The following is an 18,049-nucleotide window of genomic DNA, read 5'->3' on the forward strand; positions in this document are numbered from 1 at the left end:
GCTCCGTCACAGCCTCTCTTCTCAACGTGGCGCCGATAACGCAGTGACAAATCACTTAATTTCAAAAAATCACGTAAAATATCGTGAACAAACTTTCGTGGAAAAAAGAATTCTGTGTATTTATAGTTGTCGGAATTCAACTAACAGAAAACATCACACGAGTCTTAACAGAAAAGCCTCCATATCCGTCCATATGGATGTTTGACATTGTAAGAGCTCACGACCAGTGTTGGAAAAAATCATCTTCGCTAAGATCAAATGCATAGATTTTCGGGCTAGGTTGCATCGAAAACCTATATATTCCAAACGAAAATTAAAATGACAGATCCAGGCAACCATTGAATATGAGCAAATGAACTTTTGTCCTTCAATATGTTTTGATGTTTATTTTTTCCACCCAGTGTCATTTTCATCTTGATTATCGGAAACGTCAGAACTGAATTTCATTTCAGCCAAATGAACATCAGCTGTTGTTAACTTCTAACCTGAGGCTGCTTTGTGCGGTTGGGTTCTGTAGTTGCCGGGTGCCGTAATCGGAAATACCTTATGAAATTCCCGATGTTGCAAATGACTTGACGGTAGCTAAAACCACTCGTTGTATCCATTCTGCATACGCCGTTGCTACCGTCTCGTCAAATAAAATTTATTTTGAACTTAAATTCACTGCCAGAACGAATATCGTTTCGGATGTGATGAATATCAATTTGTTGCTTTTGATATCCAAAGTATAAATAACAGCGAAGTTATAAACCCCACTCAATGTCGCATTCATTCATTATAGCAAATTTGCTCATGCAACAGCGATATGAACAAAATGAACTCGTTTGTTATTGTCATCAATATAATGAGGGCAGTGTGTTTCAAGCTGAAAGAAAGTCATTTACACTGGAACAAAATCGTATTCGTTTCTCGTGAATATTTGTTGATATTCTAAGACACTGCTCACGACACGATTTTTTTAATGATCTCGTGAATTACTGCAGAGCTGACAATGGTTTAAAAAAGTCCCGGGAGTTTTAATGAAAACAATCGTTTTTTTGGGCAAAGCTGTATTTATTCCTCAATATAGTTTCCTTCGAGGGTAATACACTTGGTATAGAGAGTTTCCAACATTTCGATTCTCTTTCTGTAGTACGAAACGTTTGAGTCTTCGAAATATGCCTCAGTACCACTCTGCAGACTGCCTATTGGACTCAGGAGTGTGGTAATGTCTCCACGCTTCATCCCTTGTCACAAAACGTCGAAAGAAGTCCACTCGATTACGCTTCAACAACGCCAGTTGGCTGTTGAATCATCAACTCTTCAGTCGACGGTCAGCAAACGTGGCACCCATCGCACGGATAGCTTTTTCATGTCCAAAATGTCGTGCAAAATGTATCCCACTTGTTCTTTTGAAATGCCTACGGCCTCCGCTAACTCGCGTAACTTCACTTTACGATCGTTTAAAAAGAATCGATGCACTTGTTTTACAATTTCTGGATTCGTAGCCTCATTTGGCCTTCCAGAGCGAGGTGCATCTGCGGTGCTTGTACGGCGCATTTTAAATTCACTAAACCACCGATAAACTGTTGTTCTCGAACCACTGCATTGATTGTTCAGGAGTTTTTCCCATCAAAGAACAATGTTTGATCAAAATACGATATTCCTCTTTTCCAATTTTCTATGCGAATGCTCAGGTAGTTACACTTAAACTGTAGTTTGTGAACAAATAGACGAAATGTCATGAAACTCCACACATAAGCTAGTGACAGATGAACCTCTCGAAATGAATCTTGTACATTTTTAGTGACGCCATCTGTTGAAAAATGCCGAGACTTTCCAGCCTATGCGGAATGGTCGATTAGTTGTGTTTCGAGTGGATTATACATTTCCAAAAGTCTGTCAAAGCATCCGTAAACAATCCTGTCCTGTTTATTCAGCCTCAACATCTGGAGAAATGGATTCTAGCGGACTCAATTATAAGAATAATTTGCTCTGGGAAGCGATCGAATGTGTCTCCTTCAGAGATACAACCACTTCTCAAACGCAAGGACTCTCAGCAAAGAAAAAGGAAAAGTCAAAAGTCAGAAATAATCATGAGCAAACTCGCGAAGGCAAAGTTGGAGTCCAATTTTCAGCAGAAGAAGGAAAAAGCTTTGACGGAACGCAAGCTTGCCACTGAGGCTGAGGCTTCAAATGGACCCAAGAGGATACGGAAGGAGAAACCTTCATCATAAAGCTCTCGTTGACCTCTGACGAGTTATTATAACTTCTTTATCTTGAATTTCTTAATCAATACGAATAAGACCAAGCGTTTTAACCCTTAAAATAGGAAATAAATGTTGTGTTTCAATTTTTTTAATGAAATAAAAAATTTCTTTTGGTTGAAAAACGTTGACTTTAACTTAAGATCTTACTAAAATCGAGGGAGTAAGGAAAACAAAGAGATTATTCTATGCGCGCTCTTGCTCCACTTGTGGAATAAGAGTCCACTTCAGTAGTCATTGTTTATGAACAATTTGGAAACTGTTAGATCTACAGATTCAAGAGATATACTTTTAGCAGGTTTAACTTCTAGGACAAATACTTTGGAAAGATATGGTAAGTCTAAATGCGTTCGCTGCACGTTCCAATTGGAAGAATGTTTGGTTATAGCAGCTCCATGCACTAGAAGCTTCTCGACTAATGCTCTGGTCTCTTCAGCATAGGTCATTATCTATCTGTGATTTGCTATTAACCACCGCGAGTAAAGCAAGAAATCGCCCCAATAAGGATTCATTAACACTTCATCGACCACTCGTGATTGAGGCCGCGATTCACCAAGTTGATCACCGGCTTGGTTTCGCGCGCATTTACTCCCAGCAGGCTACCGGTGAATTTTTCGTTACATATTGTTTTACGCTCATTCCTTTTGTTTCAAAGGAAGATAAATTTATTGAATTTACCAAATTATGCAAAACGAATTTCTCGATATTTTCCCATACCTCCGAAATTGCGGCCTTGAGTTCATCAACCGTGGTGTACTGCTTTCCCTTAGCGTGGATTCTGCATACTAGGATCCCTCAATGATTTTCAACAGGATTCAAGTCTGGAGGGCAAGCCGACCAGTTAAATAAACCATGGTTTTGGGTTCTTTATTCATTGCTTAGTTTCCTTGCTGTTATGAATAGCGGCATTGTAATGCTAGAATGTGATTTTTTGCGACAATATCTACGCAGAAGAGAGAAGTTTCCAGAACATGTTTGTAATCCTTGTTATTTATTTTGAAGGATGTGAACAGGGCGGGCGTTCTCGGTCTTCGGGTCTTCGAAGATGAAAAACGAAGATTGACTCTCCTCTCTGTAGCTTCGATTCAACTAGCACAACTTCGGCATTCGCCGTCAACAGAAAGTGAATTGACTAAAAAATGAATTGACGAGCGTTGGAAGCAAGGATGACTGATGAACTATTCTAGTCAATCCTTATTGTAATTTATGTGACTAATGAATACAAATCTGTCACTTCATTCAACTGACTTCAATCCACACTTCTACTTCCCCCTGACACGAATCTTTTTACCTGCGTACACAATCTTATTTCTGCGTTCATATAAAGTGTAACGAAAATTTGAGTAAAAAAAATACCGTAGCAAAATAGATTCTTTTGAAATCATTTTTTGTCATGTGATACCATGTCCCACTGTCGGTTCATGTGAGCGTCGGCAAAACTCAGACGTCTTTCGATGTGCGATGGTGTAAGATTAGAAACTTTAACCTCTTTTCCCTCTTTATGTAAAAACTTCTTAACAAAACTTGACGAGTTGCCTCCCGGGAAACATACAAATTCAAAAATTGCTTTATTTGCATAAGCGATTTTGAGGTATTCGAAGCTGTTCTAGCTATTTCCCACTTATCCCGGTCTGAGAGCTTCGATTTACGTGGAGACTCCACGGTGGAGTTCTCTTCTGCATACCTTGAGGATTCGTCAAAAAATTTAGCACTACTTGATGGGATCATCCACTCCGACAAGTAATTTCTCTGATATTGGGATTACCAATGCCAATACACTTGAATATAAATGGAAGCGTTGTTTGTTTACAATAACACAAAGCTGCAAGATCATCACCTGTTCTTATAAAAGTTGAACAGAGTGTAGTGCTTCCGAATATGGCAATAAATAGCGATTATTTCTCGGTATTGCTTGCGAATATGGGCAGCTCGTTGCAGTCGAGTTGTTGAAAAGCTGTTGAGAAGCATCGATGGGTTGCAACATCGTGTGGCCGGATTTTGTCGTGTTCAGCCTTTAGTACATAAATAAATAGATCACCTAAATAGTAACCTACAAGGTGTACTCAATTTCCAATATTTTTGTTTGAATAGATCAGAACAAGGTGCTCGACCAACGAGTCGCCCAAGAATGAAATACGGAATTAATTATTAGCATTATCATGAAATACGTTTGTCGTTCAAAATATGGTCCACAAAACTGTAAAACTGCTCGATAGTTATCGCAATCTCATATAAATTATCAATACTCATTTGGTTTATCTCAACCAAGCGATATTTGTTAGACGAACGATAGAAACAACTTTTGCAAAACGCTCTGACGAAATATTATAGAAAAATAACGATTGAGTCATTCTATGTTTGCTGGCGGAATGTTGTAGATTGTGTTTATAAGATGATCGGAGCATAGCTCCAATCATAAATTTAAGTGAAATTTATTGCGAACCACAATCCAATAATTGAAATCGAACCCACAAAATCTCAAATATCTCTGGAAAACTCATTATATAAATTATTAACATAAGAGTTTCATTAAACATCACTAGAGTTTGCATTTAGAGAACCGGAACACCACGGTATACTAATATTTACACAATTTATGGGGAATCGAAAAAAATGCTACTAGTTTTTGACGCTAAGTTACTTCTACCACTTCTACAACGTCAATAAAGCAACGCCCTGATATTGCTTGTAAATCATAAATCAACGAATGCATATCATCCAATATAAAATCTATTATCCCTACACACCTCACATGCGTAAAAAAAATAACACATGTTGCTATTTTTCGACTTACTCCCGCTGGCCTACCCTTCGCTTTATCATGCCCAAACCGGCCACAGCGGTATCGACCCGAGACCTGCGACAACGAGAGGGAAGATAAACCTTGGATGCAGCACCACATCCTTCCGCACTGAGCAAATAAAATCATCAATATAAAAATGTCACCGAACACAACAAGCGCGCAGACGGTTGTAATCTTAATCCAACGAGCTTAGCAGCGAACCCAGTAGACGGCCCGACAGGATGGAGTATGTGTGTATGTGTGTGTGACTCCGGGAATCGTACACGAGGTTGTGTTTTAACGAGCTTCATGTCGCGCCCATTTATGGGCACATATGTGCGAGTTACGAGAGCCACCGAAGATTTGCTCAAGTTCGATGTGAACAAATCCTTTTGCCGATGATGTGATTAACATTTCGCTGTTGTTTACCGGAAAAAGATCAACGACTGCGACGACGAGGGACGAGGGGAAACCAACACGTTTGAAGGCAAGCGGGAAGAGAACTTCAGCACACTTCGCACTCGATGTGATTGGTTCCTTAATTTGCATAATCGCGCCCCTGCCGCTAGGAGTTCATAAGTGGTGGGGATTATTTGAATAGCAATGAATTTCGCGAGCTGACGAAGAAGTCAATAATAGGTACATCTCGATCACCTCGAAAACCATTTGTTTTGCTCACGATGCAGTTCGAGAGGCATGCACTCGAGGTTCATTTACTCTACGGGGATAGTGCCAATCCACTGCTGATAGGTGACGTAGCGGATAGTGAATGATGGGAAGAGTAGAGAAAAATGAATTACCGAGGCAACGGAAGTTTTTGATTTATGTTATACATCGTTTAATGAGGTTAAATTTTAGGTTTTTTTTACGTAGGACACTATTCAACAGACTGGTAGAGTAATGCGGAACAAAAGTTCATATTGGCATTTTCATGAACATGCCTGCGTAAAATCATTTCACTCCAACCGCTGCCATGCAATGCAACTCTTTCAAAATAATCCTAATGTAAATTCTAAAAACAATATTGTTACTACCGATTTATGCCCATTTATCACAGAAAAATCCGATCAAAGCTCTCCACTCGATACGGGAAATGGCCTGTAGAATTTAAAAACAAATAAACCTATCCATCGGGATTACTCCGGCCTGCAAGCCGTTGACAATTCCCAGATACGTACAGGGACACCGAAAGGATTAATGAAAAAACCAAAAAGAACAATCGAATAGGTGATACCAACAAGATAGGCACATTCCAGCACCCAGCAAATGGTCGACGACAACAACAATAATCTCAGCGTCAGCATTTGACGGATTGGACGCTCTGAGCCGGATTAAAACATCACAAAACTAATGGACCCCCGAATAGACCATGACGGGCTAGCCAGTACCTAGCTATATATCTTATCCAGAGAAAAACCGAAAGAGAAAATGCCAGATTTCGATGAGTCATCACTATACGGATCAAATTATCCCGTGGAATGCGATGTGACCTAAAAGAATGCATGTATGCATGCGTCATGTCCGTAGGATGGAGAAAAGAAGAAAAAAAATGTGTCTGACCTACACCACGCGATGTGTGTTCATCAGCAGTAGAAGAATGATAGCGGGGATTCGTCAAGCGATAAACAAAAAAAAAGTTCTATCACATTAAACAATGCAAGCGCTGAATACGATCTAGAAGTCAAAACAGGTCCAGCTTTGCATGGGATCAACAACATGTCTGGCCTCAATTTTTGAAAAGGTTAATTCGAACAGTATTTTGATAAATATAAAGGGTATGTCACATCAAATTGCATCACGGAGAAAACGCTGTAGAAATTTAATTTTTAGGAATTATATCTTCAGCTTTCACTTATAATCAGATAAGAGTGTATAGATCACGTTGGCCATGCTTCACTGAAAAATTGACAGTAAATTTGGAAAAATGTCGTCGAACGAAAAAGAGCGTCGTAAATTAATCCTGCGCACTCATTTCGAGAATCCGGAGTTGTCACATCGGGACATCGGTAAGATGCTGGGAATCGCCCAATCCACGGTCAGCAGAGTACTAAAACGATACTTCTAGAACCTAACCATCGACCGGAAGGTGAAGAACGGCAAAAATGGATGATCCGTCAGTGAAAAAGATCACAAGCGCGTGGTTAAGCAGTTTAGACGTGATCCGAGAAGTTCGGTCCGCCAATAAGCTGAATTTGTCAAGTTCATTCGTCCAGCGGACCAAGCAGCGGGAGGGCCTGCGTACATACAAGGTTCAGAAGGCTCCTAACCGCGACGAAAGGCAAAACATGGTGGGGAAGACGCGAGCCCGGAAGCTGTACACCGAAATGCTGACGAAGCCGCATTGCCTGGTAATGGACGACGAAACCTACGTCAAAGCGGACTTTCGTCAGCTGCCGGGCCTGTTGTTCTTCTCCGCAGAGGACAAATTCAGCGTTCCGGAGGAGATTCGCAAGCAGAACCAAGTTTGCCAAAAAGTACATGGTGTGGCAAGCGATCTACTCTTGCGGAAAGCGGAGCGCCCCCTTCGTGATGACCGGCACGGTAAACGGGCAGGTTTGCCTTAAGGAGTGCCTACAGAAGCGCTTACTACCACTATTGAAGCAGTACGAGGGGCCGACCATCTTCTGGCCGGATCTCGCTTCGTGCCACTATTCAAAGGACGTGTTGGAGTGGTACGAAGCCAACGAGGTCACCTTCGTGCCAAAGGAAATGAACCCGCCCAACGCGCCAATAGAGAAATATTGGGCGATTATGAAGCAGGCCCTCCGGAAGAACCCAAAAGTTGTCAAATCGGAGGCGGACTTCAAGAGAAAATGGATTTCTGTTCAAAAAAAAACTACAACCTGACGTTGTACAGAACCTTATGGACGGGGTAAAGAGGGAGGTACGAGCATACGGGCTTGGGCTCAAAGTATGAATAAAAAGAAAATGCCAAAAGTTGTTTAATAGTTTTTATTTTACTGTCTAAAATTTTCAAAAGGATCGGTCTACTGGGCGAATTTCTACAGCGTTTTTTCCGTGATGCAATTTGATGTGACACACCTTTTATACACCCATACCTCGCTTTACGGCCTAGATAGGTTCCACGAAATTTGGCCGTAAAGCGAAAAGCCGTATAAGGAATCAATTATTCTAATACAAATTCATACAAATTCAATCAGATCGGTTCCAAATTTGTTGGATGTGTAACATGGTCTATCATTCAAAATGCTTTTTTCATTTTATTTTTATTTCATTTGAATGAAAAATCAAATTCAATTAAATTTATGTTACTTAAATCAAAAATGCATACATGACAAGTACATACATTTGTACATAATTAATAACAGACTCCAAAAACCAACAATAATCTATAAACAAAAATGAAACAACTTCATGTTACATTGAATTCGGTTTGTATACATACTTTTTTTTATTGTCTTCAATCTGAAAACGATGGTAACCTACAGATCACTGTCATCATTTTTCGCTGGTAAGGATAGGCCTGGCTTACAATAATTATCCAACATTGTCTTGTCTTCCTGTCTATTTCATTTTTCAGTGATTTATAACAGCTAATGGCTGAATTTATTCCTCGAGAAATTTTCGTTTTCAAGGAGTATGATTATTCCTCGAAAATAGGAAAAAGATATCGATTTTTTTTATGTTAGCTTGATGTTGGATACGACTGTTAGCTTGATGTCATTAAGCGCCGGTTCTGAATGAATTGCTCATATGAATATATGAATATTCTCTATCGGCTTCAAGTAGATGAAGCTGATCACGTTCATTCAAACCTTCAAAGCCGAGATCATGTGCTAGATCCAAAATGTTTTGCCTAATTTCAGGAAGGAAATTAACTTCTGCACCAGTACTTTTCAAACATTTTGGTCTAATTTTTCCAAACATGGTTCATTGTTTAATTCCTTCCACCTTCACTAATGCTGTCAACAGGATCCATGATGGTAGTTTAGTTTGACCAAAATGTTTTAATTGAAAATTTACCATCGATTTGCTTTATAAGTTGTCTAAAAGTTCGGCGTAGGTAATATGCCTTAAAAGTGGCTATTGTGCCCTGATTCATTGGTTGGATCAGATCCGTTGTATTTTTATAAAGATACTCAATCATGACATCTTCAGATAATTCGCATAAATTAGTAAGATGCCCTGGTACATTATTCAAAATTAGCAAAATCTTGTTGCTTATGTTATTGTCTCGCAAATATTTTTTCACTTCTGTTCAAAAGTGATTTTTGCACCAATCCTCAAAAGTCTTTTTGCCATTATAATGAAACATTTTAGGCCGTAATTTGAAAACGTATCTGAATTGAAGAGGGCCGTTGTAGCGAAATGCCGTATAAAGAGCGGCCGTATGGCGAGGTATGGGTATATTAAAAATATACCTAAGGGGTTGTCCTGAGTTATAACACTTCTTCGTATTAAATTTATATTATATTTTTAATATTGTTTATATTATTTTTTTAATAACGCATTGAATATATTATTTTTCCTCAAAATTTATTTAACTTTCCAACAATTTTGGCGAACACTATATTTTAATAAGACTGCTGAGTGATCAATGAGTTAGATAGGACCATACAAAAAATAGATAGCCATTTAAATTGACATATGATAATGAAATTTGTAATTTTGTGAAGTTGTCGCTTTAGGTAACAAGTTTAAAAAAAAAACTATGTGTACGGAGGGTCAATCAAATCAAACATTTTTGTTTTGAGGATGAACTTAATTGATGACATACAGTGATCCGGAATGGCGATTTGAGAGCCAAGTTAGAGCAATTTCATGGAACCCTCCATACAGTTAAATAATTTTAATAATACATTAGGATTATGTAAACTTTTTAAAGTGGATGTATCTCGATTTGAACGACTATCTAAAATCTCCACGTCTTAAGGTTTTTCATGCGAGAACGAATTGTGGCGAATAGAGAATTGGGTTATATAAATCACGATAAACAAGAGCTTATCTTTGTAATGCTATTGTTTTGTTCGACACTGCATAACGTGGTTTTCCGACCAACACTACACTGCGCTTCACAACTATAGAACCACTTTTTTTTTATGAGTTTCCAGAGATGTGTAAGAAGTAGGTTGAATTGAAGTACATAGTGTAGGATATTACAATATATAACCATTTGAACTTTATTGTTGTGTTCAGGCGCGAAACATTCAAAAAACAAAAATTCCAGTGTTTGAATCACGTCAATATCACATGAAATACAATAAGTTTCTTACACGTACGTCATCTTTAGTTCTGAATAAGTTCAAATAACCCATTTGGGGTGGTTTTGACCAAGCTGCGCCATGTTCAAGTGTGTATCTCGTTCTACACAGAGGATACTACTCGTTTAAGTTCATCAAATCACTCATACTGCTTGTAAGCTGCATCAACTATTCATACGATCACTCCTCATAACTTCTTGATGGAGTTTTAATCTGGTAAACATGCTGACCAGTCCAGAATCTAAAGTCCCTATTCAATAAACCATGCCTTGACTTTCCGGATGTTATGAATTGATGCAAAATTACCCAATTATGACGGTGTTTTTGATGCACAGGAGTAAATGATTCTTAAGTACTCCATTGCACTTCTGACTGTACATTGGTGTTGAAGAAAAGCTATCTGAACCAGGCCGTTATGAATGCCGCCTGCAAATTTACGAGTTGAAAAATTACATGACGCGTTCCGTAAGTACTTCCAGTATGAAGGAATTCTATTCAAATTGAATTTCTTTTTATCAGAGAAGTTCTCCTGAAATAGTGAAACCCATTCTGGGCTTCACATTCTGGACTAGTCAACTTGTTTACCAGATCAAAACCCTATCAAGAACTTACAAGGAGTGATCGTACGAATAGTAGATGCTCCTTGCAAAATATGAGTAATTTGAAGAGCTTAAACGAGCAGTATCCTTAGCGTAGAACGAGATACACACTACAGCATGGCGCAGCTTGGTCAAAACCACCCCGAATGGGTTATTTGAACTAATTGAGAACTAAAGATGACGTACAAATTAGAAATTTATTGTATGAAGTATGAAAATGAAGTGTTCGGAATTTGAATCATGCGTAGAAACTTGATTCATATTCCGAACACTACTTCAATATTTATTTTAATGAAGATTTCTGCATAAAATATCATTTTTTCACCCATTTATTGTAGGTTCATACATTCTCTAGCACTTTACATGAAAAAAACAAACAAAATAGTTGAAACAACTAGAAAAATTGAAAAATGAACGATGTTTGTTTTTTACAGTATTTGCCAACGCAAACATTTTATCATTGGATTTGACTGTCAATTTTTTGCAAATGTGTAATATTATAAGTTATAGGCTGTATCGATACCTGTAAATGATGTCAAAATGGCGCATGTACCTCAAAGAATGTCTGTGTTTTCATCATTCAATTATTCATAACATAAAAGTTCAGTAAATTTACATTTAAAAATGAAGTGTTCGAAATTTGAGAGTGTTCGGAATATGAGACAAAACGGTACTTTAACTCATCCGACTTTTTACATATCTCTGGAAACTCGGAAAAAATGAGTGGTTCTATAGTTGTGAAACGCAGTGTAGTCATTCTCATGTGCATTCATATCATACGTCTGATTTGGCGTATTCGAATCTAGATTTCCTTGTTGCAGAAACAGCACGATACAGCAATTCCAAATGAAATCGTCCTAAAAATGTAGATTTTAAAAACTTGTATTTTTAATTCCAATGAAAGTGTGTATTCCGTTTGTGTTGGAGGAAATATAAGTTTTCCACAGCAATTGGGAATTTTTTGACTCAAGCGTAACTTTTGTAAAGGGCGTATCGATATGAGTAAGAGAAATCTTTGATAATTTATATCTCAAAAAATATGAGTCGCACTGTAATAGTGTGTTAGAAAGAGTTATAGAGTATTGTTGGCTTAATTTGAAAAAAATATGCAAATATGCAAATATGCAAAATAAAACTTTAATTTGCGATATCAAAAAATATGTATTTTTTCATATAAATATGTATTTGGAAAATTTGGAAAGTATTTGGAAAAGTTGTTGGAAATTATAAGCGAATTCATAAATTCTCATGAACATGATGGTATAACACGACAAACATATTTAAAGGGCCCATTTACTATTAAAAAGACAATATATTACAAATATTTTTTTAAATATCTCGAGAATGGCTACATTTAGAAGGAGATTGATAATAACCTTTTTTGTTTTAAATCACATCAGGATTGATAATTTGTGGCTAAAAATGATTGCTAACATACAAAAATTCGAAGTTTCGAAAATTCCCAAAAATTCGATGTTCCACAAATTCCGTCAAAAATAAATTTACCATCTTGGGCACATTTTTTAAATTTTCTGCATGACTTCTATTTTATATGAAAAAATACATATTTTTTGATATCGCAAATTAAAATTTTATTTTGCATATTTTGCATATTTGCATATTTGCATATTTTTTTCAAATTAATCCAACAATACTCTATAACTCGTTCTAACACACTATTTAGGTGCGACTCATATTTTTTGAGTGCGACTCATATTTTATATGGAAAAATTGAAAAAAAAACATATTTTTCGATATCGCAAATTAAAACTTAATTTTGTAAATAAAAAAAAAATAATTTTTCTTCTCAGTGTATATTTTTGTTCAAATTAAGCCAACAATACTCTATAACTGTTTCTAACACACTATTTCGGTACGACTCATATTTTTTTAGATATAAATTATCAAAGATTTCTCTTACTCAAATCGATACGCCCTTTTCAAAAGTTACGCTTGTGTCAAAAAATGAACCATGATGATGTATTTGGAAAAGTTTCTAGAAATTATAAGCAAATTCATTAAATTTCAAGAACATGACGGTATAACACGACAAACATATTAAAAGGGATTATTTACTATAAAAAAGACAATAAATTAGAAATATTTTTAAAAATATTTCGAGAAAGACTACATTTAGAAGGAGATTGATAATAAGCTTTTTTGTTTTAAATCACATCAGGATTCATAATTTGTGGCTAAAAATGATTGTTAACATACAAAAATTCGAAGTTTCGAAAATTCCTAAAAATTTGATGTTCCACAAAGTTCGTCAAAAATAGTTTTATCATATTGGGCCCAGTTTTTTAATTTTCTGCATGACTTTTTTTTTGTATGAAAAAATTAAAGAAAAATTCAAAAAATATGTATTTAGGATATTGCAAATTTAATTTTTATTTTCTTAATAAAAAAAGAGTACTTTTTTTTCTCAGTGTATATTTTTTTCATATTCAACCATTAATACTCTATAACTCTTTCTAAGACACTATTTCGGTACGACTCATAGTTTTTGAGATATAAATTATCAAAGATTTCTCTTATTCAAATCGATACGTCCTTTACAAAAGTTACGCTTGAGTCAAAAAATTCTCAATTGCTGTGGAAAACTCATATTTCCTCTAACCCAAACGGAATACACACTTTCATTCGAATAAAAAATACTCATGTTTTGTCATTTATCGATTTATCGATTTATCGATTTGGAATTGTTGGATAATAAAATAATACTAAATCAAGTTGAATGTACAAATGGATTTATACAAAAGAAAATGTTCAGAAGTTCTCCGGCCCCACAACGTAACATCAATTGCAATCAGCTTCCCTAAGGAAATCATCATAACGCAACCGATAACAGGATCATTCACCCCAACTGTCAAGAAAGGGCAACAGGCGCAAGCCTGTTCGCTTGTCTCGACGAAACAGCTCAATAACTGCAGTTAAGTCGAACACTTTTGTTAATACACACACACACACCAACCATGCAAAACACTCGAGATGCCGTTTGGTATCGATCGCGCATTAGCACAGAGTTGCGTATAAGCTTGCGGTGTGACGATAACAGCGACGACGGCGACGACGTCAAGGTCAATTAAAGCTCCACAGAACATCGGTATGGGTTGGAGTTTGAGCACCGACAAACAACACAGTCTTAATGATACAGAATGCGGAAGTGTTTGGCGGTAATATTTATGCTCCAACTGGTTCCCATGCGTCATTCGTATGTTATTGTAAATTGGTTCCGCAATTTCATGGAAAGAAAGCTATGGATGGCAATGGACGAAAAAATGTATGATTGATGTCTATTCAAATTCAACACAGTAGCAGTTTTAATTTGTTCGAATTTATTGTTCGATTGAACGAAGGCTGAGCCAGAAAAAAAACTCATTATGCGCCTTCCTATTTTCATCGACTCTGATAATTACTCTCCGGGATAATAGCACAATTGAAACACAAATAAACTTACCACTGCGCTGCCATTGTCGAAATTTGTGATAAAGGAAACAGGAACACATGCAGAAAATCGACGACAGTATCATCAGCGTCAGCACAATCCCAACCCACACGTCTCCAATGAACCGTTCGTATGTTGGATCCAGCAGCTGTTCACTACCATCGCCTAGTCCCACATGACCACTGCGACTGGCGAAGTTTTGTAAATTACTCAAAAGGGTTAAATCACTCGAATTGTAATCACCAAACATTGATTCACCAGTCGAGCCCATGGATCCCATACCGGCTGCTCTGACCGCAGCATTTTGCTGCTGTTGAAGATTCTGCCAAAATATCGAGTAATTGTTTCCCCTTATCAATTTGTCTAAATCCAGGTGAGTTGGTATCTCGAACGTTATTTTCGAATCCAAATTATCCATCATCATCGTAGCGTTTCCGACCACTTGTTCGATTGGTTTGGCTCTGGAAATACACGCGAATATACCCGAACTGTATCAGCTGAGAATAACACTGAACAGATTTATCTCCGCATTCCGATCTGTGAATTTTAACACCTATCAATATTTCCACCGGATGCGTTTTTTGTTTGCTTTCTATTGTATACACAGACTCTTTGTTATTTTATTTTGCGAGAGCGTTCGGTAGGATACCGCCTTCTCTACACAACATGTGCGCAAGTACTGGCACTCGGTCGGGATGCCAGCAGTCTCTTGCTGATGCTCGTGATTGCAATCTGCCTCGCCCCCCAACGTGTATCCCGTTCCGATCTTTTGTGCAACAAAAGATGGGGGGGAGGAGATGAAGCATGGTTCGACTGATTGAGAGCGACAGAGTTGCCAGACACAGATACGGTATGTGAATTGTTGTGAAGATGTTTGCTCTACAGAAGCTTTTGAAGAAGCTCAAGTCATCTAATTTATCAGACATCCAATATTGGTGAAGCTGGGGGCACCCATTGGCACACTAGCAACTCTGTCGAAACACACAGGCGCTATGTTTTGCGTATACACCAACATATCAACGAGGAGAAGATAAACTTGTCTCCGCGTTTCAAACTTCTCAGTGCACATTGATGACGCCATGGCCAGCGATTCTGCACTAGTGTTAGTTGTACAGTGTCGTCACTCTGAATCAACTCCCGGGAGACCCCGTCGCGAATGTGTCGTCATGAATACACAACCTGTCATCACAACACGCGTGACTGCGTCATGATGCAACACTGTTTTCAAGACAACTTTTCCCCGAGATGAGGGGTTTCCCTTTCGTTTGTTTGCGATGCCTCCGACTGTAGTATTCACCGACAGTGGCAAGCGCGGAGAGCAGGTACTCTATAAACTGTGGAATTACGCCTTTGTTTGATGCACGATGTTCCCTCGCTATCGTTCTTATCTCGGGGAAAAGCTTTTGATTCGGTTCAGGAATGCGAGCTATTTGGATATTTGGGATGACTCAATCTACATGTTACATGTTACACAGTGTTACACAGAGATTAAATAGACAGTGATAATAACTAGAGTGAAATTTCGTCATCTCTTAGTTTAGTGATTAACACTTGCGCCAGCGTTTCATTGAAATTGAAGGCAAGATACTTAATACGTAGAGTAATCTTTAAAAAAGGAAAACTTATAACGAGGTCACTAACCCGTTTCATTTTGATTCATGGAATACGAACGGATTGATATTTTGGGTAGGAAACACATCACAGGAGTTTTTAGATTTTCAACGTGCTACGACCAAAATTTGGTCAAACAAGAATGTGTGTAAATTGATGGAGTTTTTTATTAAAATTCCTTTTTTTCTTTTTTGGTGTTCAATGAACATGAAACACAGAAAAAGAAGTCAGTTAAACTTCCGGTTGATCGATCCGAATTTTCGAATTTGCTGTCACCTGCCACAAGATTCCGTGCATTTTGTTCGCCGCAGAACGTCAGTTTGCATTAAAGGGGTTTTTGGTTTTTGATAATGGAAAATCCAATTCCAAGATGGACGCAGTCTCCAAACAACTAATTACTTTTTAAATGGTTTCATTCAGTTTGACCAGTTTCTATGTATGTATGAATGTTTGTAGGGTTGTCCCACATTAATAGAAAATTGACCCCGTTCCTGAAGAATGATTGTTCTGAAATTGGGAACATACATTCAATTCTACTGTCATTATAAAACTGTGTATTCCATGAATTCAATTTGGATGTCGTTAAAAAATGGCCGAATACTTGAAGAATACGAAACATAATAAACATAAATTCAAAAAGGTCGCCGCCACTAAATGGTCAACTATGTATTTATGTATTTTGCAATCCCCCCAATATCGGTATGAAAATATTCCGAAGAAAATTAGGTAAGAAATAAATGTAAAGAAATAAAAGCCCTAGATTAATGAAAGAACGGATGTGATAACTACTAACTGCTACTTGTCTAATTATTTTCTAGCTTTTAGTACATTAAACCGTTTTACTTAAAAAGTTTTTTTTTACTTATTTTATTTTCTAGTTTTTAGTAAATTATCTGTCTACATAGTCGACCATTTTGTGGCGGCGACCTTTTCGAATTTATGTTGTTCATAGTGTAATGTATTCTCCAAATCAAGCCATTCAGCCATTTTTTAGCGGCTGCAAAATTTAATTTTTCAAGGTCATGGAATACGCAGTTTTATAATGACAGTAGAATTAAATGTATGATCCTAATTTCGGATCAACCATTCTACAGAAACGGGGTCAATTTTCTATTAATGTGGGACAACCCTACAAACATTCAAACATACATAGAAACAGGTCAATCTGAATGAAATCATTTAAAAAATAATTTGTTGTTTGGGGACTGCGGCCATCTTAGATTTGCATTTTTCGTAAATAACTGTATTCTATTAGTCAAGTCCTTTTGTTTGATATCCGTATTGATGGGGTTGTGAAAAAAAATATATATGGCGACATCTTGTGGTGGCGGCTATTTTGGGTTTGCATTTTTCGTAAATAACTGTGTTCTACTAGTCAAGCCCTTTCACTTGATATCCATATTGATGGGGTTCTGAGAAAATATAATAACCGCCATTTTGTATTGGCCGCCATCTTGGATTTGCATTTTTCGTAAATAACTGTGTTCGCCATTTTGTAGTTTTGTAGTAGTCAACCCTTTTGATTTGATATCCATAAAGTCTGCTTCATTTAATATTGGAACAAATTCTTTTGCTCATTGTGGCGCTCCTAGTGGACGGATTTGGAAACTTTTTTCACCCACGTGTCGGGAAATTCATTACCTTTCACCATGTATTTATGTCATAACACCAAACGATAGCATTTTGTAAACAACCGCCATGGAAGCCGAACGGAGAGATAAAATTGTGCACAGTTTTCTTGAAAATCCATTGTTGTCGGCATCTAAGCTAGCTAAACAGCTTAAAATGCCCAGAAATACCGTATGGCGTGTTATCAAGCAGTACAAGGAAACATTGACGACGGCTCGGAAGCCGCATTCGAAGCGTCGGAGTGGAACTGTCGACCGGAAACTGCGTGGGAAAGTCATCAAGGCCATCAAGAGGAATCCCAATCTTTCAGACCGCGATTTGGCCAATAAGTTCCAGGCCGCTCACAGTACGGTGCGACGAATTCGTCTCCGGGAAGGAATAAGGTCATTCCGAGCCAGCAAACAGCCAAATCGGACGCTGAAGCAGAACAATGTGGCCAGAATCCGTGCTCGAAAGCTGTACGACCAAGTGCTGACCAAGTTCAACGGATGTATTCTGATGGACGATGAGAC

The 18,049-nt window shown here is 37.6% G+C and overlaps 1 protein-coding gene across 2 annotated transcripts in view; it reads right to left on the minus strand.

Annotated features, from left to right (window-relative positions):
- Positions 1 to 14,993, minus strand: part of LOC129765384 (protein commissureless 2 homolog) — a 69,318-nt gene extending 54,325 nt beyond the window's left edge. Inside the window, exon 1 of one of the 2 annotated variants that reach the window (XM_055765648.1) lies at positions 14,310 to 14,993. In XM_055765648.1, the coding sequence (XP_055621623.1) occupies positions 14,310 to 14,721 (412 nt within the window). In that variant the 5' untranslated portion in view covers positions 14,722 to 14,993. The remainder of the gene's footprint in view (positions 1 to 14,309) is intronic. The other variant, XM_055765649.1, reaches the window with a different exon arrangement.
- Positions 14,994 to 18,049: the final 3,056 nt, after the last annotated feature.

Source organism: Toxorhynchites rutilus, chromosome 2 (assembly GCF_029784135.1).
Source record: "Toxorhynchites rutilus septentrionalis strain SRP chromosome 2, ASM2978413v1, whole genome shotgun sequence".
NCBI lineage: Eukaryota > Metazoa > Arthropoda > Insecta > Diptera > Culicidae > Toxorhynchites > Toxorhynchites rutilus.